This window comes from Brachyhypopomus gauderio, chromosome 5, assembly GCF_052324685.1.
Source record: "Brachyhypopomus gauderio isolate BG-103 chromosome 5, BGAUD_0.2, whole genome shotgun sequence".
Classification (NCBI taxonomy): domain Eukaryota; kingdom Metazoa; phylum Chordata; class Actinopteri; order Gymnotiformes; family Hypopomidae; genus Brachyhypopomus; species Brachyhypopomus gauderio.
The window spans coordinates 6,561,464-6,574,828 of NC_135215.1; the positions used below are offsets into that span (position 1 = coordinate 6,561,464).

Sequence of the window (13,365 nt, forward strand, 5' to 3'; positions counted from 1 at the left end):
TTGAAACAAGACCGATGTTTGGGATGAAGTAAACTCGTTTTATTTTGCTGCTGCAGTAGGAATGGCCTCTACAGAGTGATGGCCCTGATGGCTTCGTGAGAGGTCGCCTACTTGGGCCTTTGATGAGCACGCGGAGGTCCCCGCTCCCAGCTCCTCGCGTGTACACCTTAAAGTCCGCCACCTCCTTCACACGGACGCCCTTGGGCTGCAGTCCCCGACCGATGGCACGACACGCGTTCGGGTTACTCGCTGGGGGAGTGTGAGAAGGCGTTAAGACTTCAACACGCACAAAACACACACGTCCACACGCGCACACGGGCACCCGGTGTGTGGGGGTTAGTTCTGATGAACATGTGACTGATTTTGAAGAGTTATGAACGGACTGCCAAATTAATACAGCTGGATAAATAAACAGAGCGCAGAAAAGAGTAAAATGACAGCTGAGATAAATACAGATGATGGTCATCATTAGAATGTTAGCAGAAAAACGGCATGGTGGGGTTAAATCCATTTTTCCCAGCTTTATTATATTTCTTGAATATAATAAACCTGTTTCTTCCCAACTATGAAGGTTTTATACTGTACAACTAGGAAAATGGCAAAGGTTTGCTGTAATGAAATGCACAAATCATATTCATCATATTTTAAAGGGGGATTATCAAATGGAAAACTGTTGGCAAATGAGTCACGTTATGAAGGCAAAGACACAAGAGCTGTAGTGCCCAGCCTTAACAATTACTGAATGAGAACTCAACGGATTTAAGATTGATTTCCTGCTGAGTTTTGTACTTAGCATTACATTTCCAAATTAGCTGGTACAGAGCTTTCAAAACAAGGATTAAGCAGTTGTAGTCATATCAAAGATCACTCCAAATGAAAGGACCTTTTCCATAGCATCTAAAATGTCATTTGTCTCACACAAGGCACAGTACAACAGTCTGGAAGGGAACAGTTTGTCCAAACAACAGTGGATCTGAGCTGTTAGTGTAATACGTCATGAGGCTATGTGTGTTTGTTTCTGTTGGAAGAGATACAGCGTGTCAAGGCATCTATGATCTCAGTATTAGTCAGAACTTACAACGTGTGCTCGGGTCTGGACAGAGGTGGGAACTTCAGGTTCAGGAAGCAAAATTCCTTCTCAGGATATTGTTCCAACCACTTAGCTTTGAAATTTATCTTAAGCCAGTATGTGGTACTAATTAGCGAAAACAACTGGGTGATACAAAATCATAGTAGGATGTTTGCTTTTGAACCTGAAACCATACACCTCTGGGTCTACGAGGCAAGGAAGAGTGCTGATGAGGATGAGGATGAAGATGAGGATGATGATGATGATGATGATGATGATGATGATGATGATGACGACGATAACGGCGATCATGGCACTTTGAGATGCGTTTATGTCTTGGTCACTAGACGGTCACTTTGCTGACGGCCCCGTATGCCAGATCTGAGCTACGCCAGTAAATCCAGAACATGGAACATTTTTATCACTGGCCAGTTGGGATTAATGTAAATGAATTCAAGGATTTGAGTCAAGGAATTAAAAGTGTTAACTTAAGAATTACTCCATTAGAAAGGATTAGGGGATTAAGGGCGTCAGATTAAGACCAGTCATAGAGGTCAAGTTGTAGTGACCTCTCACAATTTAGAACAGGAGCGTGTGTAATAGTGATCGTCTAGCTACATCACTGAGTGATGGCTTTCTTTGCAGGGGGTTAAGACGATGCTAGCAGCATAGTCTAATGTCTAACACACACACACACACACACACACACACACACACACACACACACACACACACACACACGCACGCGCGTGCGTGCCCACGCATGCTCTCACTCACTGCGGTCCCTCTCTGCTCACAGCTGTATGACGGGGTCTGCTGTTTTAAAACGGCCAAGCGACAGCACATGCCAAAAAGCTGGGGGGTGGGGCAGGCGGACTGGGGGGAGGGGCTAGGGGATCGGGGGGGAGGAGCTTGCGCAGGCATGTGCCACGCCCCAGCAGCCCGTACTAACTTGGTCGCCTGGGTTTGGGCGGCGTTGGGGGGGGCACTTTCTTGGCCTTTTCAGAGGGCGGCGTGCGAATAGACTGGGGTATTATCTGAACCGGGGAGCCGGCCGGAACACTGCTGGGAGGAGCTAGAACAACACACAGGCGAAAGAGAATAACACAGGCACACGTGTCACACTGCGGGTGGGGGGGGCGGGGGTGCGAGCGGACCACTGCAGATCCCCCAGGGCAGAGAGCACGGAGACCCCCCATGGGGCCAAAACACAGCACTCCTGCCCGGGGGGCGGGAGAGGGGACTGAGAGTGGAGGAGAGAGGACAGTCTCTCCTCAGTCTCAGCAACACACCCTCTCTACATACAGGTCTTTACTCAAAGGATTAGTGCACAGTCCACCATTACATCCAGGAAGACATCTATTAGCTACAGAAAGAGTCCGCAACCTTATTACATGTTCAAGGTCAAATATGTGAATTGCTGGCTTTTAGCAATCGGCTCAGACTTGCAATAAATGAAGCCATCACTCTTGGTAATGAATGTATTGTAAATATAATTGTTATAGCTTGCGGACCCTTGATTTAAAGACACAGGAAGATGGGGAGGAGTGAAAACTATTAATTACTGTGAATAAGTGACCTGTATCAGGTAAATGTATAACTCAGACGCTACAGATCAGGCCAATTGGGGAGCTGATCTCACCCTCGGAGATGTGGACACTGAAGGGGCTTCTGGGTATCTGCTGGCCAGCGAACGTGACGTAGACGACGTGAGGGCCCTCAAGCACGGGGCCGTAGGTGCAGCGGAAGACGCTGTCCCCTCTGTTCTCCAGGACAATCTCCACCGTGTCCCTGCGTCCCTGAGAGTCCACAATGATCACCCCGACATCCCCAGCGCCTGCGCCTGGGAGGACGTGTGTGTTAACAGGATGCCTCGGGAACCGGTGTCATACGCACACAGGGACGGAGCCGCGGTCCAGTACCTGCCGTATAGATGTCAAAGTAGGTGGGCTTGTTGGCCACGTTCCCCACTGGCTCCAAACCAGGGCCACGCGCTTGTACTTTGCTGGGGTCTCCTAGCGATCTTGATACTTCCACTAGAAAAGGGCTGTGATTAATATCCTGCCCAGCAAAGAGCACCTTCACCTGGGCACAAGAGCAAGCAGCACCCGCTGTCAGGTACGGAGGGTCTGTCACACAGCATTTAGTCACATTCACCCCTAGTCAAATGGTACAGAAATACCAAAGAAGCAACAACACACTGTGAGCCACTTATTAAACACGCTGCCCAACTTCTTATGCTACTGCAATGTCCTTCGGCACTGTGGCAGAAATAAAAACATTTCCAAACACAGACATCTCGCCCTTGCGTTCGTTACCTTATGAAGTCCCTCCACCTTGGGGACATAAACGACGGAGTAGGTCCTGTTCTTGTCATTGTTGGGGATCACTCTGGCCTGGTCCGAGCAGAGAGAGAGAGAAGTTCTGAGCAGCGTCATGAGAGTTCCTTTACAGGAATCATGGGCCCCAGGCTATAGGGGATATAGACGGGGTAAATGCGCACTCTGACCTCTTCTGTATGACCCTCAGGATCCTCGATATACACCAGCACTTCTCCGAGTCCTGCCTCCACGGTCTCCACCATGAATTCAGCCGGTCTTAACACCATGTTGCCTCTGGGCTCAATGCCTGCAGGGGTGAAGAGTGAAAAGGTCAAAGGGCACACCAGAACAGCAGACGGAGACGCTGCCGGGCCTGGTGCTGGCGGAGTGCCGAAGGGGACCGCTCCTCACCGGGCCCATAAGCCTTGGCCAGCTTCGGGTGCAGGGTTTTGGAGCGCAGCGGGGCTCCTGGCTTCAGCTTGGCTTTGGGGAACTGGGACAGGTAGGTCATCACGGAGTGCTCGTCTACGTTTGGGTCCACAATCTCCTCGGGAGCTATCACCTGCATGGGTCAGAGGTCAAGAGGATACGGGGTCAGCAAGCTCACATGGAGTGATTCTTACCATTTCAAAAGGAGGTGTGAAGCATGAAGCCACTAGTGTTCAAAAGCACAGGAAGGCATTAATAGCTACATCGGGCTACACGGCACTGGGCCTGATATCACTGAGTTGTCCCAAGCATCAGGGGAAAAATCTGTTTGTGAAACATGTTGAGAAAATAATTTGGTCTCTCAGATTGACATGGTAGCAGTGGCAAAGAGGAAGTGAAAGTTTGAATGGAACAAAAAAGAAAGTTGTAGAGAGAAAGAGACTGGATTATAGAGATAGAGATGAAAGAAAGAGAGAGGGAGAGAGAAAGAGAGAGAGAGTGAGGGAGATACAGAGAGAGAGAAAGAAAGAGGGGGGTAGTCTGTAAGAGATCTGAAGCATCTGGCATGCACATAAGAGCCTTATTACCACGACTCTAAACTCAGAGTGCTGGCTGTGATTACAGGCCTCTGAATTACAGGTGCAATCTCTCTCACTCCCCCCCCCCCCCTTCAGCCTATCTCTCTCATACACACACGCAAATAGAAACACACACTCATAAAAGCTGTGCTGAAGAGCATGTGAGACTGAGAGAAATTCTGTGGTAAGTCCAAGAGCTTCCAGCCCGGCTGTTGGGACTGTTTTTGCGTGTGCTGACGCTCACGTCATGCCCTGCGCTTTGTGTCGGACATTCTCCCCCAGCATAACGTAATGAACCTTTCTCATCTTCACTTCCATTTTCATTCGGAGAAGGCACGGCTTCCCTGCACACGCGCCTCTGCTCCGTCCCATGCTGTTTAAGTGACTGCTATATTTAACCCCAGGCTGTGAGGATGAAGGCCATCTGGAAATAGTGCCGTGTGGTATTTTGCACAGCCGCAGAGCGGCTGGAGAGAAGGGAGCGATCGCCGAAACGCCCGCAGAAAGCCTCGCACGTCGGGCCAGTAACATATTTCACGCGCTCCCCCCTCCCCTACTGGCTTTCCTCTGGGGCACAGGGACTCTACCTTAACTGAACCAGCTACTCTGCTCTTGATTAGACGGGGGACCAAATCGAAAAACGCAGACCACAAAAGTCCATTAATCAAAGGCGAGAAGGTCCTGGTTCCCACATGTGGCTGTAGATCATCCCGTCTCCTTCGTCTGAGCCTCTCCATACACACTGCCCAGTCCCGGTTAGCCCTGACCGCGTTCTTCCTTTGTGTTACTGCTCTGTGTGATCGACATGGTAAGCGGACCAGATCTGCGGCAGTGACTGTGAACAGGCGCTTGAACCCTGCGTTATCTGACCTGTGTGCAGGGGGCTATGCTAACACCTGCCCAACCATGTCTGGAGCAAAGTCACTTAAACCTCATCCAGGGTTGCTGGGTGCATACCTGAAACTGCTGACATAAATCAGGCCACATAAATATACGGAGGGAACAGAATAACAGAGGAGTTATGGCCAGACGTTCTACAATCCATAAAAATTATATTGTGAGGTATTTGTATATAACGCCCAGCAGATTGTGCTGAGGGAGGCAAAAAGGAGATTTGAGAAACTAAATTTGCCACCTCACACACACACACACACACACACACACACACACACACACACACACACACACACACACAGTCACTCAAACTAACGAGGCAAGGGACTGAACTAATTAACCAGAGGAACTAATTTGTCAGTGGCGAGCCCTCACCAAATCTCTCTCTCTCACACACACTCACACACGTACACACACACAGGCACAAATACAGACACACGGGATGATAATTCCATTACAACAGAGATGTTGATTTCCTTTCAGGAACATTTCAAGTGAGGTAGACAGTGGAGAACCCCTCAGCTGTGAGCGCAGGAGGAATGTTCACGCACTGTAAGAGAAGTAGACACGCACACACACACACACACACACACACACACACACACACAAGCATGGGAGCGAGCTGAGCTTTCTACCTGTGGCACCCCGAGCCAGTCGTCAGCCTGCTGCATGGCCTCTCGGGCGTTCTCCACAGGCTGACTGGGGTCCCACATCTCCCAGTCCGGGCAGAGACCTGGGAGAGATAGAGAGATGGAGAGAGAGAGAGATGGAGAGAGAGAGAGAGAGGAGGGGGGGGGCAAACACACAGATGGAGAGTTGGTCATGGTAAACAATGACATCACCTTCTCCTCCACAGCACCACCTCTGCCATCACAGCGAGGTAAACAAACAGAACGCCCTTGGGAGCGTGGAGAGAGCAGCGCTCCTCAGGGAGGCTCACACGGACCGGACCTCCAGCAGGACCGCTCCTCACGTCCGCCCCTTAGCAACCATCTCTCCCGGAGCGGACCAGGAGACGCCGGGATAATCATTTCAGACTGAGGACTCACAATATGCTGAATAGATAAAGGGGTAGTTCAATATTTCCATGATGAATTCATGAATATCAGGATCTTTTTTCACTTCCACTAACTGACTAACCCATTATGAACCCTATTAACCCCCATTATTAACCCTAACCCATTATGAACCCTATTAACCCCCATTATTAACCCTAACCCATTATGAACCCTATTAACCCCCATTATTAACCCTAACCCATTATGAACCCTCTCTCTGAAATGGCTCCTGTAAAGATGGCGAGAGGATTGAGACCAAATTTAACCAGACGGCCTCCTAAGCGTGAACATTGGTCACCAGTGCACACGTTTCACGCACAGGCTTGTTATTTGCTCAAAAGACTCCCTTCCCCCTGCCAGGGGAGAGGAAGGTGGAAATGAAGGTGGAGTTTTCTCCACACACAGAGTGGTATGTTGAGCCAAAATGGCAGCCTAAAGGTTGTGGGGGAGGTTCTTTAAAAGAATGCCAGAACGATGAATTCACATACTACAAAACAGCCATGAAAAAACGTGAAGGAAGACATTTTCATGAGGCAGGAGAGCTGTAAAAAGCACAGGGGGAAACGCCAGTGTGAGGCACAAACGTTTGAGCCTGTAATAATCCTCTGCGCTGAGGACAACTGGACACTGAAACACGTTGGACTGGCACTCGACTGGCATTAGAGTGGCACTACTGTCAGTCCTGGACTGTTTAGGACTGTTCTGGACACTCCTTGAGGAGCAGAACTCAAGTGTAGCTGCATTTCACTTTCAAACAGGAGCCACAAGATGGCTTAGGTGAAGAGCATGTGAGCTGAAGATACTGTATGTGAGATTAAGAAAATGTACCATTACAGCAATTTTGATTTCTCTTCTTTTATTCATTTATTACAATAAACACATTTACCACACAGCAAATATTCCCAAAGAAAACACAGTCATACACACATGTGGCTGAATAAACTGTGGTGTGTGTTGGCAGGAGAGCTCCCAGCGCTGCATGTGTTTTCAGTTAATCCTGTTTGCAGCACTCGAATCTGACACGTTCCATGCTGCCCCAGCACAACGCAGCAGCTCATTAACCAGGCCAGGGTTATACACACACACACACACACACACACACACATACACACACACACACTCATACACTCACACACACACTTATACCATCTAGAAAACATTTTACATTATAGCCGCAGTAAAACCAGAGCAGGGTCAAAAATGTGCGCCCTAATCAGCAGGACTACATTTCCCAGAATCAGTATTCATGAGACCACGATGCACCATGTGCTAAAGCACCTTTAATCCCCAGCTGTAAGTGCTGGCGTAGCCCACTTGCCTCCTGCTGCTCCCGCGACAACACCCACCACCCACATGCAGAACAACAGGACGTGGGGCTCCGTCCCCCTGTCCACACCGTCCCCAGAACCAGAGCTCTGTTAGAGAGAACCGCCACTCTGTTGACAACTGTCCCCGTGTCCCTAATCTCAGCCAGGTCGGTTCAAGCTGGCCTAATCTCAGCCAGCACTGCAACAGCTGGCACACTGCTGCCTGCGTTCAGAGGAACACACACATCTACACACACACACACACACACACACACACACACACACACACACACACACACACACACACACACACACACACACACACACACACACACACACACACAGCTGACCTTTCCTTTTTCTGCTTATCTTCTCATTTTCTCATTTTGTTCTTTAATTAACTGAACCCAGTGCTATTCAACTCAACAATTATTACATGGACAGCAGCTGGTGTGTGTGTGTGTGTGTGTGTGTGTGTGTGTGTGTGTGTGTGTGTGTGTGTGTGTGTGTGTGTGTGTGTGTGTGTGTGTGTGTGCGTGCGTGTGTGTGTTCTTGACCTCATTCAGGGCTTGGTGGAATGATTGAGGTCATCAGTCATAAACCTTACTTTGATCAGACCACCCGGCCTCGCGCTGATCAGACCGCACTGCCTCGCTCTGATCAGACCGCACTGGCTCGCGCTGATCAGACCGCACTGGCTCGCTCTGATCAGACCACACAGCCTCGCTCGCTCTGATCAGACCGCACAGCCTCGCTCTGATCAGACCACACTGCATTGCTGTGATCACTCCCACAAGCCTAAGACATTCCCACACACTCTGTCTGCTCCCCGCGGGCAGCCTCCATATTTCACATGCCTTCTCTACGCAGTGCTGTCCCACTCGTGCCTGGTCCTCGCCTGCATCAACCCCTCCCTCCAGCCTCTCTTATCCGCCCCATTCTGCCTGTCACGTCACCTCTGCCTGCGTATAAGGCCCGTGCTCTTCATGTGGCGGGACACAGCAGCGACACCAACACACCACTCGTATACGGATCACTGCTGCAGAGTGACTGGGTGCCTAACTCTTATTTCACAAGGCAAGAGATTCTCTAACTGCACACCTACAAAGACTGTAATGTTTGTGGAGCGGCGGTGGAGAGAACACAGTGCCTGTTGAGGCGCTGGTCCTCGTCAAATCGTTGGGGTGTTTTTGTTGCCTTACGAGGCACATTCCACTCTCCTCAAGTTCCTCTTTCCATGTTTTCTTGTGTCTCTGGTGTTTTCCGGTTTTCAGATTTTTGGATTTATGATTTTGGTTTTGATTTGCTACACATCCTCCTGGGTCCTGCCCCCTACTGTGAAATAATGGAATTTCCCAAATAAATGCCTGTGCTTTCATCTAGCCACCCGTGGTTCCTGTGTATTACATAATCTACCTCAGAAACCTACCACAGCAACCTAACTCAAAAACCTAGATCAACAACCTAACTCAAAAACCTAGATCAACAACCTAACTGAAAATCCTACCTCAAAAACCTAGATCAACAACCTAACGCAAAAAACCTAGATCAACAACCTAACTGAAAATCCTACCTTAAAAAATCTAGATGAACAACCTAACTCAAAAACCTACCTCAAAAATCTACCTCAACAGACCTGATCTCCAGGTTCTCGTTTAGACACGTATATAGCATATACGCCAAGCTAGGAAAGGAGGGCCAGTGTCCAAGTTCCCACTCCCACTGCGCTCCACTGGTCTGAGGTCAGCTCTCAATACAGATGTTCATTAAAACAAACTGTCAAAGCAATTAGCTCACAGTTGACCTGCTGTGCAGAGAGGAGCAATGAAGAGTGTGAAGAGTGTGAAATGTAAGACTTCCGGCACATGCAGACTATTTATGCCAGTACGAGGAGCTACAGGCCACTTTAGTTTTCAACACCTGCCTTTGAGACTGCGTTTGAAAAACCACTAACTTTGGTCCAGCGAGCTTTACCTGCTCACAGGCCGTAACTTAAAGAAGCTGTTTGGTCACGTTCGATCATTCATCAAGCTTTCACATATGTGCCATGGAAACGCAAGCCAAAACCTCGGAAAAGCGATCCTAGATACAGGCAGATGTGCGGTACATCGTTTACCAGTGCACACTGTGACTGCTTTAAGTGTAATGACAAATGGTTGGTTTTAAAGAGTATCTACAAAATCTAGTTAAAACGAATACTTCACTGTTAACACAGGAAGTAATACATGGACAGGAAGTATTTGACCCCTCCAGCAAGCTAACTGGGATCCACTCACTGCCGTTCCATCTCAGTCATATTAGCATTTTTGGATGAACTCTCACCACCATTAGCCACTATCGTTTGACCCAAATTCAAACAGAGTGATTTCCCGTCTTCTGCGTCCAGAATCTCCATGGGCCTCATTTGCGTTCTTCTATTCAGCATTCCGAACTTGTAAGATAATGCTTCATTTCCGTAGTCAGGCAGGCTTGGGCCCACATGTTAGAGGCATCTACAGTAAGAACTATAGGCTTTGGGCAAATGCCAAAAAAAAAAACAAACAATGCAGAAAACAACAAAGATTTGGGGAAAGTTAACGTGCATTTGCTCATGATTTTCATCTAAGCACGCATGTTTACCATGGCGACATGCGGCGACATAGAGGAGCGGGTTAGTTAGGCAATCGTCTCATCATGCCTAACCGAAAACGTCACATGCCAGGATTGTGGCTGGATGGTTGAGTTCGTTTAATTTTGGCACCCATGTGAAGGCTTTTAGGAAAAGAAACATATGGGCTTAGACACATGCCGATTGCACAGAGTGAGTGAAATGGAATCCACACTGACATTTAGATCATATTTCAAAATGCCACAAAAAATGCATTTCAATTTAGGGAAAGCAACCATTTCATGTCAATACATGCACCACTCTGAAGCAAAGCAGTTATTTTCTTTAAAGTTGTGCCATGGAAATGTGCACTCTCCCTGGTAAATGTGCACACTTCATGGTAGACGTGCACTCTCTCTGGTAAATGTGCACATTTCATGGTAGACGTGCACTCTCCCTGGTAAACGTGCACACTTGGTAGACGTGCACTCTCCCTGGTAAACATGCACACTTCATGGTAGACGTGCACTCTCCCTGGTAAACATGCACACTTCATGGTAGACGTGCACTCTCCCTGGTAAACGTGCACACTTCATGGTAGACGTGCACTCTCCCTGGTAAACGTGCACAAGGCTTTTTATTGGCTAACTCTATTCTTCCATGGGAGTGGCCATCTGCTCCATCGGTACAACTGTGCTCAACAGAAGAAGGTGAAGGAGCACGATGGGGGTGGGGGCGGGGCACGGCGGGGGGCGGGTCAAGGGGCGGGGCTCACTCACCAGGGGCACAGTTGTCCACCAGGGCTCCCAGGGCTTTGCCGTCCCTCCAGTCGCGGTGGAAGTTGTTGATGGGCAGCTGGGGAACCTTGTTCTGGATCCAGCCCAACAGACGCTGCTTGGGAGTGAGCTTCTTGGCGTCTTCATCGTCCTCATCCTCCCACATGGGCATGGAGATGGAGTAGTGCAGGATGAGGGTCCATATCAGGCCCAGGATGAGCTTCAGGTTCCCGTCCACGATGGCTTTACTGTCTGCGGACATGAGTGGAGGTACAGCTGTTAGACGCAGACAGAGAATCCAACGGGCCCACCGCACCTCAAACACGAACCTACGGAGTGACCCACGCTGGGAACCTGTGAAACACACGCACAAACCCTGGTGACCCTGGACTCTTAACACCTGCCCTACATTCCACTTCATTCCATGACATTTGGGTTCTACGTGTTCCTGCATTACAAACAGGGACTGAATGACAGATCAACTCTGCTAGTTACTCAGCAACTCTGTAATATTACTGGTGGGTTAACAACTTCATAACAATTGCCAAGATTAAAAGAACAGACAGGTTTTAAAAACAAGGAACATGTTCAAAATGGATCATATTTACAGATTGGACTTTTAAGTAAAATTCTATGGGTAAATTTTATCGTTAAGCCTGAGATGTAAATTAGAACAATTGTGGATGAAACGTAAAACACCTCGACGTCAGTATTCAGCGTTTCTAGTTTACTACTCTGTATAACTCATTTCCAGAACATTACATAGGTTACGCCACAGCGCTATTTCACATGGAATTCTCCTGGCTGCCCGGTGCACTGTGGTCCAGGTGAAAGGTCGCAGACAGGGAGCGACTCAAGAATGTGGGCGTGACCCTCAAGAGAGCAAACCCAACCTCCCTCACCTGGGTGGGTCCCACACACACAGACACACACACACACCCACACACGTGCGCCGTCGTTCCTGTGAGGAAGCTGTGAACTCCTCCACACACGTGAGCCAGCGTCAGTGTTCCAACACCGAGACTCAGCTCTGCTCAGGTCCTCTTGGAATAACCACAACATCTGTGTTTGTCTTCCCTAGATTCTTCACCATCATTGTATACAGGGCAGTGTGTGTGTGTGTGTGTGTGTGTGTGTGTGTGTGTGTGTGTGTGTGTGTGTGTGTGTGTGTGTGTGTGTGCGCGCGCGCACGTGGTGGTGTATTTGGGTCTTAATCATATAACCATCCTTTCAGAGAGTTTTATTGCTTGCTTCCTGCCCTTTCCGACTGATATGCTGATCTATTCCACAGGCCTCGACGTTCATCACATGTGGATCCATCAGTGAGGGTAGAGTCCAGAACAGCAGCTGGCTGAAGCACACGTGTGCGGCACTTCCCAGCATGCAACATTCTCACCTTGCTCTACTGGTCTACATGGATCTTCAAGAACGTGCTAAACCCACCAAGTGGAGGTGGCGGTCCTGACCTTGCAGCTCTGGAGAGGAACATGAATCAGGATGGATGTTGCAGGGCCCGGGATCACAGCCCCAGGGGTGATGTCGTTTAACGTTTAACCACGGCTGCACAGAATCAGGTCCGTTTAAATAAAACACAACCACACACATACTCACAGAAGCCTCAAGCAGACTTTAACTCGACCCCCGATGTCTGTCTAATCTGAAAACTGCACCAAGCTCTCCAGGAGCAAACTCAATGGGCTCAGATCAACCAAGTCTAATATTGTTGCCAGGTCAGACCAGGTTTCTCTCTCTCTCTCTCTCTCTCTCTCTCTCTCTCTCTCTCTCTCTCTCTCTCTCTCTCTCTCTCTCTCCTACACAAAGCAAGGTCTTAGTCAATGTTTCCATTAGTTCAACCTTTGATTAGTTCAACCTTTGAATTTTCAGAAAATACAGTCAAATAAATTCAAATAAAGAATTTAATGGCAAAGACACAGTGGCATTTACAGACACTGACAATGTGGTGCAAAACAAAGCAAACAACACACATCTCACACAGAGGACCCAAACACACAATCTTTAATGCACACACACACACACACACACACACACACACACACACACACACACACACACACACACACACCTCCAACACACACAGCCTTAACTTACGCAACCCTAAACTGTTGCTATATTTCTGTTATTTTTATACTGCCTCAAAGTCTATTCAAAACATACACTCATAACCCCACCTAAAACAATGAGGATCTTATTACACACACACACACATACACACACACACACACACACACATCTAGCATGCAGGAACAAGTCAGATCGTGTTCATTAACTTCAGACTGCACTAATTTTGTCATCTTTTATGAGTGGGATAAAGTCTTTGTTTGCCCT

At 48.5% G+C, this 13,365-nt stretch overlaps 1 protein-coding gene across 11 annotated transcripts in view; it reads right to left on the reverse strand.

Annotated features, from left to right (window-relative positions):
* flncb (filamin C, gamma b (actin binding protein 280)) overlaps positions 1–13,365 on the reverse strand; it is a 53,014-nt gene that overhangs the window by 24,264 nt on the left and 15,385 nt on the right. For 6 of the 11 annotated variants that reach the window (XM_077005165.1, XM_077005163.1, XM_077005169.1 and 3 more), the window contains exons 2-10: positions 11,023–11,271; positions 5,927–6,024; positions 3,802–3,952; positions 3,579–3,697; positions 3,388–3,465; positions 2,992–3,154; positions 2,712–2,912; positions 2,022–2,144; positions 112–249 (exon numbers count right to left, since the gene is read on the reverse strand). In XM_077005165.1, the coding sequence (XP_076861280.1) occupies positions 112–249; positions 2,022–2,144; positions 2,712–2,912; positions 2,992–3,154; positions 3,388–3,465; positions 3,579–3,697; positions 3,802–3,952; positions 5,927–6,024; positions 11,023–11,271 (1,320 nt within the window). The remainder of the gene's footprint in view (positions 1–111; positions 250–2,021; positions 2,145–2,711; positions 2,913–2,991; positions 3,155–3,387; positions 3,466–3,578; positions 3,698–3,801; positions 3,953–5,926; positions 6,025–11,022; positions 11,272–13,365) is intronic. The other 5 variants (XM_077005172.1, XM_077005168.1, XM_077005166.1 and 2 more) reach the window with 1 other exon arrangement.